This window comes from Gloeophyllum trabeum, assembly GCF_000344685.1.
Source record: "Gloeophyllum trabeum ATCC 11539 unplaced genomic scaffold GLOTRscaffold_00003, whole genome shotgun sequence".
Taxonomy (NCBI): domain Eukaryota; kingdom Fungi; phylum Basidiomycota; class Agaricomycetes; order Gloeophyllales; family Gloeophyllaceae; genus Gloeophyllum; species Gloeophyllum trabeum.
Window position 1 is genome coordinate 2,172,617 of NW_006920412.1, and position 12,369 is coordinate 2,184,985.

The 12,369-nt window shown below is 50.4% G+C and overlaps 3 protein-coding genes across 3 annotated transcripts; 1 reads left to right on the top strand and 2 right to left on the bottom strand.

The window, feature by feature from the left end:
- Positions 1-2,398: 2,398 nt before the first annotated feature.
- On the bottom strand, positions 2,399-5,937 carry GLOTRDRAFT_126879 (beta-1,3-glucanase; the record flags this gene model as incomplete). The annotated part of the gene is made up of 23 exons (XM_007865386.1): positions 2,399-2,599; positions 2,654-2,679; positions 2,731-2,863; positions 2,922-2,998; positions 3,111-3,231; positions 3,280-3,403; positions 3,474-3,534; positions 3,590-3,818; positions 3,868-4,299; positions 4,354-4,398; positions 4,453-4,490; positions 4,542-4,565; positions 4,616-4,656; positions 4,712-4,742; positions 4,798-4,815; positions 4,867-4,883; positions 4,941-4,962; positions 5,018-5,166; positions 5,222-5,282; positions 5,332-5,447; positions 5,499-5,531; positions 5,581-5,631; positions 5,681-5,937. The coding sequence occupies 23 exons, from the start codon at positions 5,935-5,937 to the stop codon at positions 2,399-2,401; spliced, it is 2,307 nt and encodes a 768-aa protein (XP_007863577.1).
- Positions 5,938-8,449: 2,512 nt separating this feature from the next.
- On the top strand, positions 8,450-10,400 carry GLOTRDRAFT_114825 (Creatinase/aminopeptidase; the record flags this gene model as incomplete). Its single annotated transcript, XM_007865387.1, has 7 exons — positions 8,450-8,548; positions 8,712-9,260; positions 9,321-9,456; positions 9,517-9,629; positions 9,685-9,874; positions 9,934-10,043; positions 10,110-10,400. 7 exons carry the CDS (start codon positions 8,450-8,452, stop codon positions 10,212-10,214), a joined length of 1,302 nt encoding a protein of 433 aa, XP_007863578.1. The 3' UTR covers positions 10,215-10,400.
- A 648-nt stretch (positions 10,401-11,048) lies between these two features.
- GLOTRDRAFT_114826 (uncharacterized protein) lies at positions 11,049-12,248 on the bottom strand. Its single transcript, XM_007865388.1, has 3 exons — positions 11,915-12,248; positions 11,555-11,859; positions 11,049-11,502 (listed from the first exon to the last, which is right to left on the bottom strand). The coding sequence occupies exons 1-3, from the start codon at positions 12,157-12,159 to the stop codon at positions 11,351-11,353; spliced, it is 702 nt and encodes a 233-aa protein (XP_007863579.1). The 5' UTR covers positions 12,160-12,248; the 3' UTR covers positions 11,049-11,350.
- Between the last annotated feature and the right edge of the window lie 121 nt (positions 12,249-12,369).

Genomic DNA, 12,369 nt, shown 5'->3' on the forward strand with positions numbered 1-12,369 from the left:
AGCTGTATGATTATGGTAAACTTTACTCTAGCTGGCTCTCCACGACCGCTGGCAGAAAACATCTGTAAACATGCGGCCACCATTACAAGTGACTGCCTTTTGAGTGCAGTCTCGCGTGGTGCGTCTCCCACCCGCCTCTCGATACCTCTGTACATGATGGCCTCAGCCAGTGTTGGCGCGTCATAGTCATTATTCGTGACTGTGACTGAAATGACTTCAGTTATTACCGAAATTACTAGGTATAACCACGTGGTCACTGTAGTCACAGTCCTTTCGCTAGCAGGGCAACGGAGCTCAAAATAAGGCGGTAGGGCCGTGCGAGCGGCAGAGCCCGCTACCGTAGACATAGATAAGATTTGGTAGCAAGCTGAAAACTTGACATCCTGAGCAGCATCATATACTAATATATTTATTTTGCGAAAGCAGTTGTGTTCCAGCCATGATTTCCGACTGAGCATTCACCTCAACGATTTGAAGAGATGTCCACTCACTCCTCCCTCAGGTTCTGAGTATACAAGTCATTTATGTAAAACAGCTGACATTGAAGTATGCTGCTTTCACCTGGAGACCGCATCTCCAACGCCCCAAGCTAGGTCATGTCTGTTCTCTTGAGTCCCTTGACCAGCATCCGCCACCTTGGCTAAAGATGGAAAGAGAGATGCCACGTGGTTTTACAATCGGGGTCCTTTGAGGACCCCGTCTTTGATTGGTCCAAAGCCGTGTGCCGGTCCTGCCGTCCGCCATATACGGTTAAGAGCCAAATAGTGTCAAATAGATCACGTAGATCTTGAAACGATCGCAGGAAACCTGCGAACGGCCGGGGGTCCAAGACCCACTACCTACGGTAGCGGGAATAGCAAGGGAAAATGCGGAATGTTCCGCCGTATTAAATTTAGCGTGATGTTTCGCACGCCACGGGCAAGGATGTTGGCATTTCCCGTTTGCCGCAACTACACCAATATGAACCTGCTAAACTGGTTGAAAGCGGGTTATGGGCTCTGCTCTGCATGCAAAAGATTAGCATTGGCGTTAAGATACATTATAGAGCCCACTACATCCACTTAGATCCTGGTTAATATACCACAGGCACGAAATAATAGTTGTACCCTGCTGCCCAGGCCCTCAGCCACCATAAATACTGTGACTACTGACCAAATTACCGTCACAACAGTCAGTTGGTCATTCCCACGGTATTAACGTAGTATTAACGTAGTCACTGACAACCCTGGCCTCAGCACTGTATGCTGCAGGTCTCTTATACTAATTCATAATGACGAGTATACTGAGGCCATGATATATATGTTATAGACTGAATACACCATTTTGGTAGCCCACTGGCCTTCTGAATGGTTTGTATGTGGTAGAGGAACTGCAACAAATTGATGCTTGGAAGAGCACCACATATGTAAGGCTTGGTTTACTAGTGTAGCAATTTCTTTTCTGTGATTGAAAAGATCTGCTGTTACCGTAGACGAGACAACATCCCCTTCAGCCGCTTGAGTCTTGATCTCCCAGGGAACTGGATATATGTTATGGAAGTTCTACATGCAGAACTCACTGGAAAGTGTTCACACTACCATAGTGATGTTGTATAGCTCAAGGACACGGACTGCCCACAGAGGCAGAGGCAGCATCGAGAAGCAAGCAGGAGACGCACCAAGCAAGACTGCACTTGAAAAGGCAGTCACTTGTAAAGGTGGCACATGTTTACAGATGTTTTCTGCCAGCAGTCGTGGAGAGGCAAGCCAGAGCTAAATTTAGTAGGTATCGCATGTCTTGCACACGGTCCGCACATAACCGATTGCCCTAGTAGATGCGCCGCCTCGGAACAACTGCTGGGTAGAGGAGCGTGGTGGTTTAGGAGCCTGAGTTGGACCCATTTTGGCGGTTACGACCTTCGGCTGGTTGCCAATTGAGCTTCAGTAATGCATAAAGCTGGGGTGGTCACCAACTCTAGGTGCATTTGGGTGTGTAGTGCTCTCGGGAGATACACTCGAGTACAGTAGACAGCCTCAGCGACTCATGATCATCGTCCAATGAGAGAGCAGGACCCCGTGACCGCCAACCCGTCGAGGCTTTCTCCGCCCCCCCTTGCATATGATGGCCACGCTCAACGCAAGTTATCTACCTCGGGTGTTCTTATTCGGAGGTACCAGTTTTATACATTGAATTGTTGTCTAAGCCACGTTGCATACTTCGCTCAAGCATGAGGCTAGCTCATATTAGCTCTTTGTATCTGCAACAACAACCGAGGAGAATGGGAATGGTATATGGGGAATGAAAGTGGGACGTGATTATTGAATGCCAGTCACTGCTGATGCACCATCAACAGCACACTAAGAAGTAATGAGAGTGGCGACGCCGATGCTCGACGTCGAGAGCGCACGGGCACAAACAATCATGATGGCGACCAATACGTGACGGTGGAAGCGAACCCATTGATGTTCTCGTCTTGATTCACGATGCCCTGGCTGTTCACGCTGACTTGGTAAGTTGTCCCTACGGTGGAGAGACTGTAGATCTGGATGGACGAGCCCGAGTCGGTATTCACGATCTGGCTTTGGCAAGTATTGGTATCCAGGCAATCCTGAGAGTAGTTCTATTGGGAGAGGTTACAGAGCATCCTGAGAAGCACACAACCATCAAAACTCACATCGTAGAAGCTGTAGTGACCAGCACCTATTCGGAGGCGTAAGCTGGAAGATAGGAATCGCACAAAATGGTCCACACCGAAAATGACAATGTCGCTAGAGGTTTCCACGTAGAGACCCCAAGCGGACTGCGAACCGCTGAACGTGGGATCGTGGTAAGCAGAGTTCGTGGTGAACGGCGTCGGTGGGGCGGGGTCAGGCTGGAAATAGGGCTAGAAGACAAGATTGTTAATACTTTGTAATGGGCACTGAAGGAAATAGTCGGCTTACTGTCTCAGTCTGAATGAGACCCAAGTAGTGGTTCTTGGCTCCTATAAGAGCGTACTGGTACATCACATGATGCTCAGCTGCGTAGCTGTCAGGCTTGGCAAGATAGGTCTATAATTCTACGCACAGGCTAAGTTCCATCGTATTATCAGTCAATTGATGAAGTGGGACGAGGTGCACTGGATTACTCACCGGTACCAATTAACCAGACAGGACCGGCAGACTCAGACAGGACACCACGCCCACTTGCCAGGGAGATCTGTGAGTAACCGTCGCCATCAAGATCGTGATCCGCAAGCCAAACCCAAGTGCCCTTAAGGAGGATTAGGCTATTAATGGTAGCGGAGCGACCAATACTTACTTCCAGATAGGCGCTAGCACCTGATGTGATGTGAAGAGCAAGGAATGCGGCATAGCAGTTTGCCGGGTCTACGCCAGCGACACAGGCGGGCTCTTGAAGATTGGTGCCTGCAGCTCCCCCGAGCCTATAGGGCGGGCGTGAAAAAGATGGTGGATAATTCGAATATCAGAACATGCCTGATGTGCGAGTCCCACATGCCAGCAGCACCCTGCGACGATTGCTGGACGTTCCACTCGACTACCACAGCTCCAGGAGCTTGCGTAAAGAAGTATTAGCGGAACTGAAATAGTGGTCGTACACCTTCATGTACCTTGCGCCTTCGTGGTGAAGATGAGGTCCGTGATCTCAATAACGCCGCTAGAACCAGAGGCCCCAACTTGCACCACAGGAGTCGGGTTGGATTGATCGGAGAAGGCGCTGCCACCACCCATGATGACAGACCATGCCTCACCTACCAGTTGCGTGCCGGCGGGAATGGTGAGGGTAGATGTGATGTAATAAGTTCCGGCGTCGAAGAATATGATTTTGCAGCCAGAGTACTGTGCGTAGTTCACGACGACGGCTAAGTTAAAGGTTTATTGAACGCACCTGATCGAAAACGGCTTGCAGCGCAGCCGTATCGTCGGTAGACCCATCACCTTTGGCGCCCTGGGACTTGACACTGACAAATTGCGAGACGGCATAGTCGGCGTACTGGGGATGAGACTTTCCAAACACGAACCCGGAACCGTCCAGAAGGTTGGATGCAATGTTAGGAGCCGGGATGTTTCCTTGTACGAATGTGCCTGTAGAACCCGTTCCGCTATACGTGTTGCCTTGGCCCCAAGAGCTAATGGTGGTACTTCCGCCCTCGAGGACGACCGCGCCTCCCACGACACCGACGGCAGTGGGCACGTTGTTTAGCTGGACATTGTTAAGGACGATTGAGCCCCCGAGTTTGCCATTGCTAGCGGTCGACGTTCGATAGAAAATGGGAGTGTTGCTGACAACGGCGTCAATGATAGCCAAGGCCTCACTAGTCTATGTTTATAATCAGGACCGTATTAGAAACGTAGAAAAGGCGACCATCCTTACCTGATCCGATTGGCTTAAGCCTCCGGTGGCAACGTCGAATCCGACCTGTTAATTATAATTGTATCAGATTGCCTTACAGAGATAACTGCAGGCACATACCTGACAATTGTTGATAGTGACCCTTTGGAATGTCCAACCTACATTTGTGAATTGAGCATCCTTTTGCAGATATCGCAGCCTGAGCCTACCCCAATTCCATGAAGAATACACAGCTGTCACGAGGTTGACTAAGCTACCAAATATATTTGGGTGAGCCGCTCACCAGTGGCAGCATTGTTTACAGTAATGTTGCGGACTGTGAACCTTCGATATGCTCAACATGGTACGCATGATCGACATGATAGTAAATATGACTCACTGCTGGTTCCCGACCCAAATGCCATACTTCCCTATATAAGTCATGCATGTTCGTCAAAGATCAATCCAAATGGACGTATGACGGACCGCCGTTGAAGACAAGATCTGTGATCATGGTGAGATAGTATACCTAGTGTCAGAATGAAAATAGCTCACCTCCCATGAAACCCCCACTGGATCCGACCGGGTGAATAAGGTAGAAATTGGAAGCAATGCCAGATTATTCGTACCTTCCGTTCTCCATAAATATACCTAGGGAAAGTCAGCTTGGGCCCAGAAAGGTTCTGTACGAGAATATCGCACATACCTTGGTGATTGTTCCCGGACGCCGTTGACATATTGACCACGATATTGATCAGAGACGTTGACTGTGATACTTGCCAGTGCAGACCAGTCGCCGAGGTAGCAGCAGGCACTTGCGTCACATCAATGACGAAGTTGCGCACAGAGCGGAAACTGGAAGGCTCTGATGAGACTTGACCTGGCTCCCTCAGATGTAGTGTACACTCACAAGTTATTCTGATTGGTATACCATTGGGCGCCGTTACCACCGGGAATATATGGATCGGCATCTGCGGCTCAATCAGACACGACTAGGTGAGCGAAACTCCGAAAACTCACCGATGACTGCAATTCCGGAGAAACCCGAGCTTGCAAGCAGAGTGGGAGGACTTCGGGCGTCTCCAATCAGCTGGGTATAGTAATATGCAATGATGGGTGATGAGACGAGGTATTTTCTATGGATGGCTTGAGTTTGTCATCCGGTCTCAACGCAAGATAGGCCATACCCTTGGGGAAAGAACACAAGAGCAGGCGAAACACTGTCCTTCTCGTTAGTAAAAAAGACCATCTGCTTCTGGAGTAGCTCACGTAGTGGAGTTGCAGCCTTGTCCACATCGAGAACCAGATGAAATGGCATTGCTAGTTAACGTCAGCGTATTATATGCACAGCTTGAGCCTAAAGCCTCACTTGATAGCCTCGGTATCGTCGGTCACACCGTCACCCTTTGCTCCAAAGTCCTTCACATTCCTGAAGACTTGGTAGGCGCTAGGATCAGGATTGAAGGCAGCGGTGCCTTGGTGCTCAATGTTCTGCAACCAGAACGGGTCACCAGGAGCTGCCGTTCCGGCTCCCAGAGGGGAAGAACACGAAGAGCCGAGTGCGTAGACCGCGCTCGGTAAGCTCAAGGCCGCCGCTAGTAGTGCGGAGAAAAAAGAGTACTTCATCCTGGCCCTAGAGGCGAAAGAAAGCGAAGGGGAAAGGAAAGGAAGGAAAGTTGAGATGGGGGGACGGTAACCATGCCTTTTATTCGCGTCAGGAACCGCAGAACTGAGTTCGTATGGACGAGAGATGCTGCACAACTCGGGATATCGTCGCGGATTCACTGTCGCGCAACGACCGCCGGTATCGAAGAACCCGCGTGCAGCATTCGCGCCTCCAGACGCGTGACTTTATCGGTATGACCCTGGACACTGTTAGTTATTATCCTCTGAAGCCCGAAGTAACGTCCAAGAATGTAGTCCGAGACATTGACAATATGGTAATCTTTTCCAGAAACAATGGTGGTATAGCTGTCAAAATCCCGAAATCTCATGCACGGTTTCGGGGTCTTCATTATCATGGAGGCTTCACTTCGCATCCTATTCTTACAAGCTTGAAGCTTCACGCCCTGAGAGACTCGATTGTTTGCATTACATTCGGGTTCGTCGGACGGTTCATCCTGAGCAGGAGCTCGAAATGGATTCTTATGGTCACACCAGGATGATCACATGAAGTGGGTTGGTTCGTCGTTAACGTTATGGCCTCCCTCGTGCATGCAGAACAGAGACTGTTGCGCAGACCCTGCGGAGCCGCGCCCGTCGGGACATGGACGACGCGTGCATATGGCTCGAAATCTTCCATGATGTGCCCCGTCTTAATAGGTCGGGTTCAGTATCAGTTTGGACAATACACGTCTCTGGACGCTTACCGAGGCTGATGGACTCGGATTCCCCATGGCCGCAGACCATGCCGATTACCACCCACGCGTGGGACAAAATAATATTAATTAACGCAGCTCGCAAATTCTCTTCCAGATTATAGTTCTTGTTACGGTGTAGGATACTGCCTTCCACGCTGGTACTTCACGCGTCTTGCAATGTTGCATCCGTAGAAGCCGTGGTAGCACTGGTAGAGGCTGGCAAGAGGGCACGCATGGTCAGGACGAACAGAATGAAAAGATATTGACCTTGCTGCGTTAGATTGGCTCTATATTGAGCGTTTTTGCCCTTGAGTTACCTTGACACTTCTACCCTGGCTTGTTTGACACTGCGCACAAAATATAGGTCGATTCTGATGTTAAACCATGTGGATGTGTGGTAAGACTTTTCATCTTCGTGGGGCCTGGTTCGGAACTGCTCAGCTGATCCTGACGTGCCGCTTTTCAGAGACTGCGTGCGACTGGCCTGGGTGCAATTCCACTCATACATACGACGCGTATCTCCGGCTTCCAAGTCTCAGGGGATGCATGTACAAAGTGGGGTCATCTGAGCTACCTTGAAGGACATAGAACGACTCCAAGATCGAAGAGTGGTGAGGTAGGTGTAGGCTGGCTTACCACCTGTGAAGTGAGGACCTCACACCACAGGCCATGTTTCCAATGGCTGCGCAATCACGAAGTTCTCCAGCTGCGTCTAAAAGTTTCGAGTCCAGAGGAAGCTCTTTATGGTGACATTGCCGCAGATTATATGGTGAGTGGAATGCCACCACCCTGCCACGATCAGCCTGAGGAGCCGCCCGATTCCTCTGGAGTTGCGATCTCCTTCAACAGGCCTTGGACAGTCTCTCACTTCCGACTCTAGTAGCAACCTCCAGAAGAGATTGTCTGAATCATGCACAGGGAACGATTTTATAAAGCTATCATCTACTTTGCAACTACTTGCCTGATTGCCTTCGTCAGGCTATCTGCGGCGATACACCGGATACATGGCAACACATTGTAGGACACTCCATCTGGCGACAAGCGTTGGCGTAAGTTATCTATGGCCCTCCGAGACTGGAACGCTTCGTGGTAGATTCATGTCCTTAGAAGGCCGAAAGCCTGAGACTTTTGACCTGGTGTACTTGCCATCCTCGCTGTAAGTACGGCCCGGGACCTTTGTTTAGTGATTCGATTATGATATATCATATGTCAGACATGGTCAGATGCGTTTAAACCAACAACAGGTACGTTCCGCACTGTGCGAGGTGTATCTATTATCACAATCGGGAGTCGGATAATTCGAAGAGTCAGGACTCAGACCTTGACAAGTCATTAGAAACTGACAGTGGCACCAGTACTACTAGTGGTCGTCCCGGTTTTCAACGTCAACTTAGCGACATAAATGGGCCAACTTAGGCTTTAGGCCACGCCCATTCCGGAATCCCAAATAGCCTCCACTTTAGCTTGCCGTACATCAGGCTCCTAAACCACCCGTCCTTAGCGTTCGCGCTCCTCTAATTACTAGGGCAGAATTCGAAGTGAAATATTATGTTTTATGTGAGAATTACCGGATACAGAATGAAAAAGACGAGAGAACGTCAACGCGTACGGTGGTTTTAGGAGCCTGGCCGTACATCTATCATGATCAGCTGGCTCTAATAGTAAGCGACTCGGACGCCTTTGCGGGTACCTTCTCTTCGTTAGTCAGCGATCCGCTGCGTGCAGCAAATTTGACCTAAGGAGGCTTGCCAGTGCTGCTCCCGCTGTGTACAGCCCTAATGGCAACCTCTCTGAAGATCCCTGTAGAGAATCTTGACGGTCGACCTGGCGGACCTGAGGCCAGTCCCCCTTTCATTACTCTTCGTTTATCACTGCCAGTAAGGATAATACTCGTGAATGTAGACCGTGTAGTCTGACATCTAACAGGGAGCAATAGGAATTGTTGCACTCTGTATCTTATACGCACTCTGGCCCGGGTCTCCGAGTCTGCGCGGGAAGAGTTTGGTACCGCCTCCAGACGACTTCCAACACTTGGCAGAGCATTGCAGCCATATACCTGCGATAAGCCCCTCGGAGTTCGCTAGTCGTCAGACGGCCCTGGCTCGCGTGCTGCATGCCCTGAATGCCTCCGCTTACATCGCCGAACCTGGAGCTAGTGCCGAATTCTATGCGAATCTTTCGAGCGCGCAGTGGTCTCTATCCGAGCGTCCCCTGCTCCTAGTGATCACCCCCGAGGTACTCTCCTCTAGCGGGGGTGTACCAGAAGTACAGGGCAAAGTTTCTATACTGACGCCGAAATTCGAGGCAACTCGTGCTAAGCTGCTGCATGTGCCGAGTGGCTCTCAGATCGAATATGCGGAATGGCCGGAGGAAGCAGATCCTTACAAAGTCGCAGTTTACCATCTTCTACCTTCCTTAGGGGAGGGTGATGGCATAATCTTTGTGGACGGCAGTACACGTACGTTCATTGCGGATGGCCTGAGAGCAGCAGCTCCCCAGACATTGGTTCTCCCAGCACCAATAGAAGTGCAACAGCTGAGAGAGCGCAAATCCGAAGCAGAACTGGATATCTTGAAGTGCGTCAATGAAGTAAGGCAATTTATTCTGGATATTTGCCGCCGGTTCGATGAAATGGTCTTCTTGACAAAGGTTACAGCCTTAGCCATCAGGGAAGTGCGAAAGAAATTATTCATTGGCATCCGCGAATCGGAAGCTGGTTCACTCATGCGAAAGGCGCTGTCCTCGGCAGGTCTAGTCAACGTATTTGCCCTTGTATTGTTCGGCGGCAAGTACCATCATGTTTTGAGTACCGATCTGAATACTAACGCCTGTCACGCATTATTAGAAAATGCGGCTTTGCCCCACGGCTCTGGAACTGATCGTGTCTTGAGTAAGGCGGATTTCGTTCTCATCGACTGCGGTGGTTCCCTGCATGGCTATAACAGTGATGTCACTAGGGTGAGCGTACTGCATTCCGATTCTATCGAAGGATTATCGAATGGGTATGTAAAAGACGTTCGCAGTTGAAGGCTCAGTTATACCGCCAGAGCACCTGTCCATTTGGTATCTGATCCATACAGCCCAGAGAGCAGCGCTTTCGGCTGCTTACGATGGTGCAGTAACGAAGACAGTGGACGAAGCTGCGCGAGCTGTGATATCAGAAGCAGGACGCGGCAGGTATTTCACGCACAGACTCGGACATGGTTAGTTAATGGTTCTCCAATACGCTCAGGCTAGTCTGAAGTCTTGGATTTATCATTAGGGATAGGGCTGGAAGTCCACGAATCTCCTTACCTACGCGGTGGGAGCGAGGATGTGATACGTACTGGCCATACCTTCTCAGATGAGCCTGGTGTCTACATCGAAGGAAAGGTGCGTCTGCTGTGGTTTCTGCCAATGTATCGGAACCAAGCAATCATTCCGTTGGTACGAATATAGGTGGGCGTCCGCCTCGAAGACAGCTTCTACATCAACCAGGACGGAACGCCTATGTTCTTAACGGAAGGTGTGGGCGGTCAGGCGAGGTCACCCTGGGACATATAAATTGATAGCGGCTCTTGGATTACCTCGCGCCTTCCTGTTTCAATGTAATGTATCCGTCTAACCTGGACAGGGCGCGCAGCTCCGGACTTCAAGAGTCAAGGAGCTTCGTTGCGAGTGCGAAGGGTCCTTCGGCAGAGTCTTTATCCTTCTTAAAGAGCGTGAATATCCATGTGATTCGTCTTGCAATCGGTTGATGGTGTTTCCACGTCAATATCTTTGCATATGTAAATGCAAATGAGGACTGGACTATGGATGTCTATGTTACATGCCGGAAAGGCGAACCCGGTACCATCGGAGTACCGCACTGTACCAGCGTACTCCCTCGTACTACCCGAGTGATACATGCCTGGCAAGACTTTCGGGCCATCGAGACACTTTTGCAGACTGACATCATACAATCACATATACGGAGCACGTCGGCTTGTGTCTTGGCATAAGAGCGGAGAAATTGGTTCACACAGAATTCTAGCCTTATGCAGCGCTAGCTATAGTATGTATGTTGATGTACCTGTCACCTCCGGTCTCGAGGAGGATCCAGGAGGGGAGGCCTAACATAGTACGCAACTAGGAACAGGTACGGGACCATGATTTATGGACATCGGAGGTTTGTGGGAGGCTGTGAATGGGGCCGAGTGCGGGTCTCGACGGTGGGGAGATCACAAACATACGGAGAACAAGGGACCAGGCACAAGTTTCTACCATCCCCGACTGGCAAGAGTAAGTAGAGCTCAGTGAAATACCTTGGGTTGTTGACAGCGGTTAATAACAAGCTGGCCGCAAGAGTACGACAGCGACGCACCAGCGTGGATCTGGGCGTGCAGCAAAATAACGATAGTGACTAAGTACAATTGTTGATTCGTGTTAACTAGACAACATACCACAGATATAATATATATCCACAAAGGGGGTATACTAACCAATGCCCGAAGACGTACAAACCGAAAGGATATATAACAACGAATATAGGTCACTAGAGGTGAAAGAAGGGGAATAATAGCCGGGGAGCCATAAGTTACATCGGAATAGGCAGGACGCTACATACGAGAAACGGACACTGCAAAACACTAGTTACATAGCCATGACGGTATAGTCTTGGTATGTTCGTGTCGACGGCGAGTCATAGTTGGGCTTGCAAATCACAGGTCCAGCTCGGTGGGCGTCGGAGAGGGCAAAGGGACCAATGCCGGTGACATGGCTGAGCTTGCGGGAGGGACGAGCCCGGACATGACCTCGTAGGAAGGATGGCGCTGGAACGGGTTGCGAGTATGAAAGCGGGAGACAGGAGAGGCTAGTGTAATCGTCGGTACACATATGCCAGTTCTCGAGTACGGACAACTTACAAAGAAGGCTGGAGTGGAAAGCGCCAGGCTGCAGTGCTTCGTGCGCGCCATCGGTATTCTCCTTGTCCTTCAAAAGCTTATGGGGGGTCCTCCTGCCATTGATCACGCGATCAACTTCCATGTAAGCAACAGGACTAGGGGAGTTATTGCGGTCATGGAGAGCTCGCATCTGGGGTGAATGGAGCGAAGAGATTGACATAGTCCGCCCGTGTAGAGGGCGAAAGAGTGGCGATGACGGCGTAAAGAGCGACGATGGTCTCAAAATGGATAAAAATTCTTCCAGCGCTTCGGAAGGAAGGCTACATCTAGGCAAGCGCAAGGGTTAGCATCCCGTCCACACGATCAAGCCGATATTCAGACCTGGACGGCGCACGCGGCGAAGCGGAGTCTCTACCCAGTGATGCAGCAGAATTGAGGAAAACATCAAGCTTGGACTCTTCGAAAGGTGTTTGCTGGCGCGCATCTCCCGCAGATACCCCATCGTTCTGTTCGGCAGGGGCTGATACAAGACGATTGTAGCGATCAAGGGCGAAGTGGGTACCTGAAGACAACCGCACCGGGCGAGGCGCCACCAGAACAAGATTATCTTGGCCGTTGAAGTTCATTACGAGGGAGTGGATAAAGCTAGCAAATGTGAACGATATAGACTACCAGAAAGCCAAGTTAGCCGCTGAGAGACAGCTGCAAGTGCTGCACGACAGAATATCAGGCCGGCATATGCCGCTGATGTGGATTGATATTTGCTGGAACCGCGTTTGATCGCCGGCCACCGTAGATCACCGGCAAACAGAATTGACGCGAGCCGTGATTGGCTC

What these genes read in the sequence shown, in the direction of transcription:
- GLOTRDRAFT_114826 (XM_007865388.1), bottom strand. Translation starts at nt 12,159, where the DNA reads ATGAACTTCAACGGCCAAGATAATCTTGTTCTGGTGGCGCCTCGCCCG. An exon ending in TCGCCGCGTGCGCCGTCCAG is followed by an intron (nt 11,860 to 11,914) that starts GTCTGAATATCG and finishes GCGCTTGCCTAG; the next exon opens with ATGTAGCCTTCCTTCCGAAG. An exon ending in TTTCCACTCCAGCCTTCTTT is followed by an intron (nt 11,503 to 11,554) that starts GTAAGTTGTCCG and finishes CGATTACACTAG; the next exon opens with CCTCTCCTGTCTCCCGCTTT.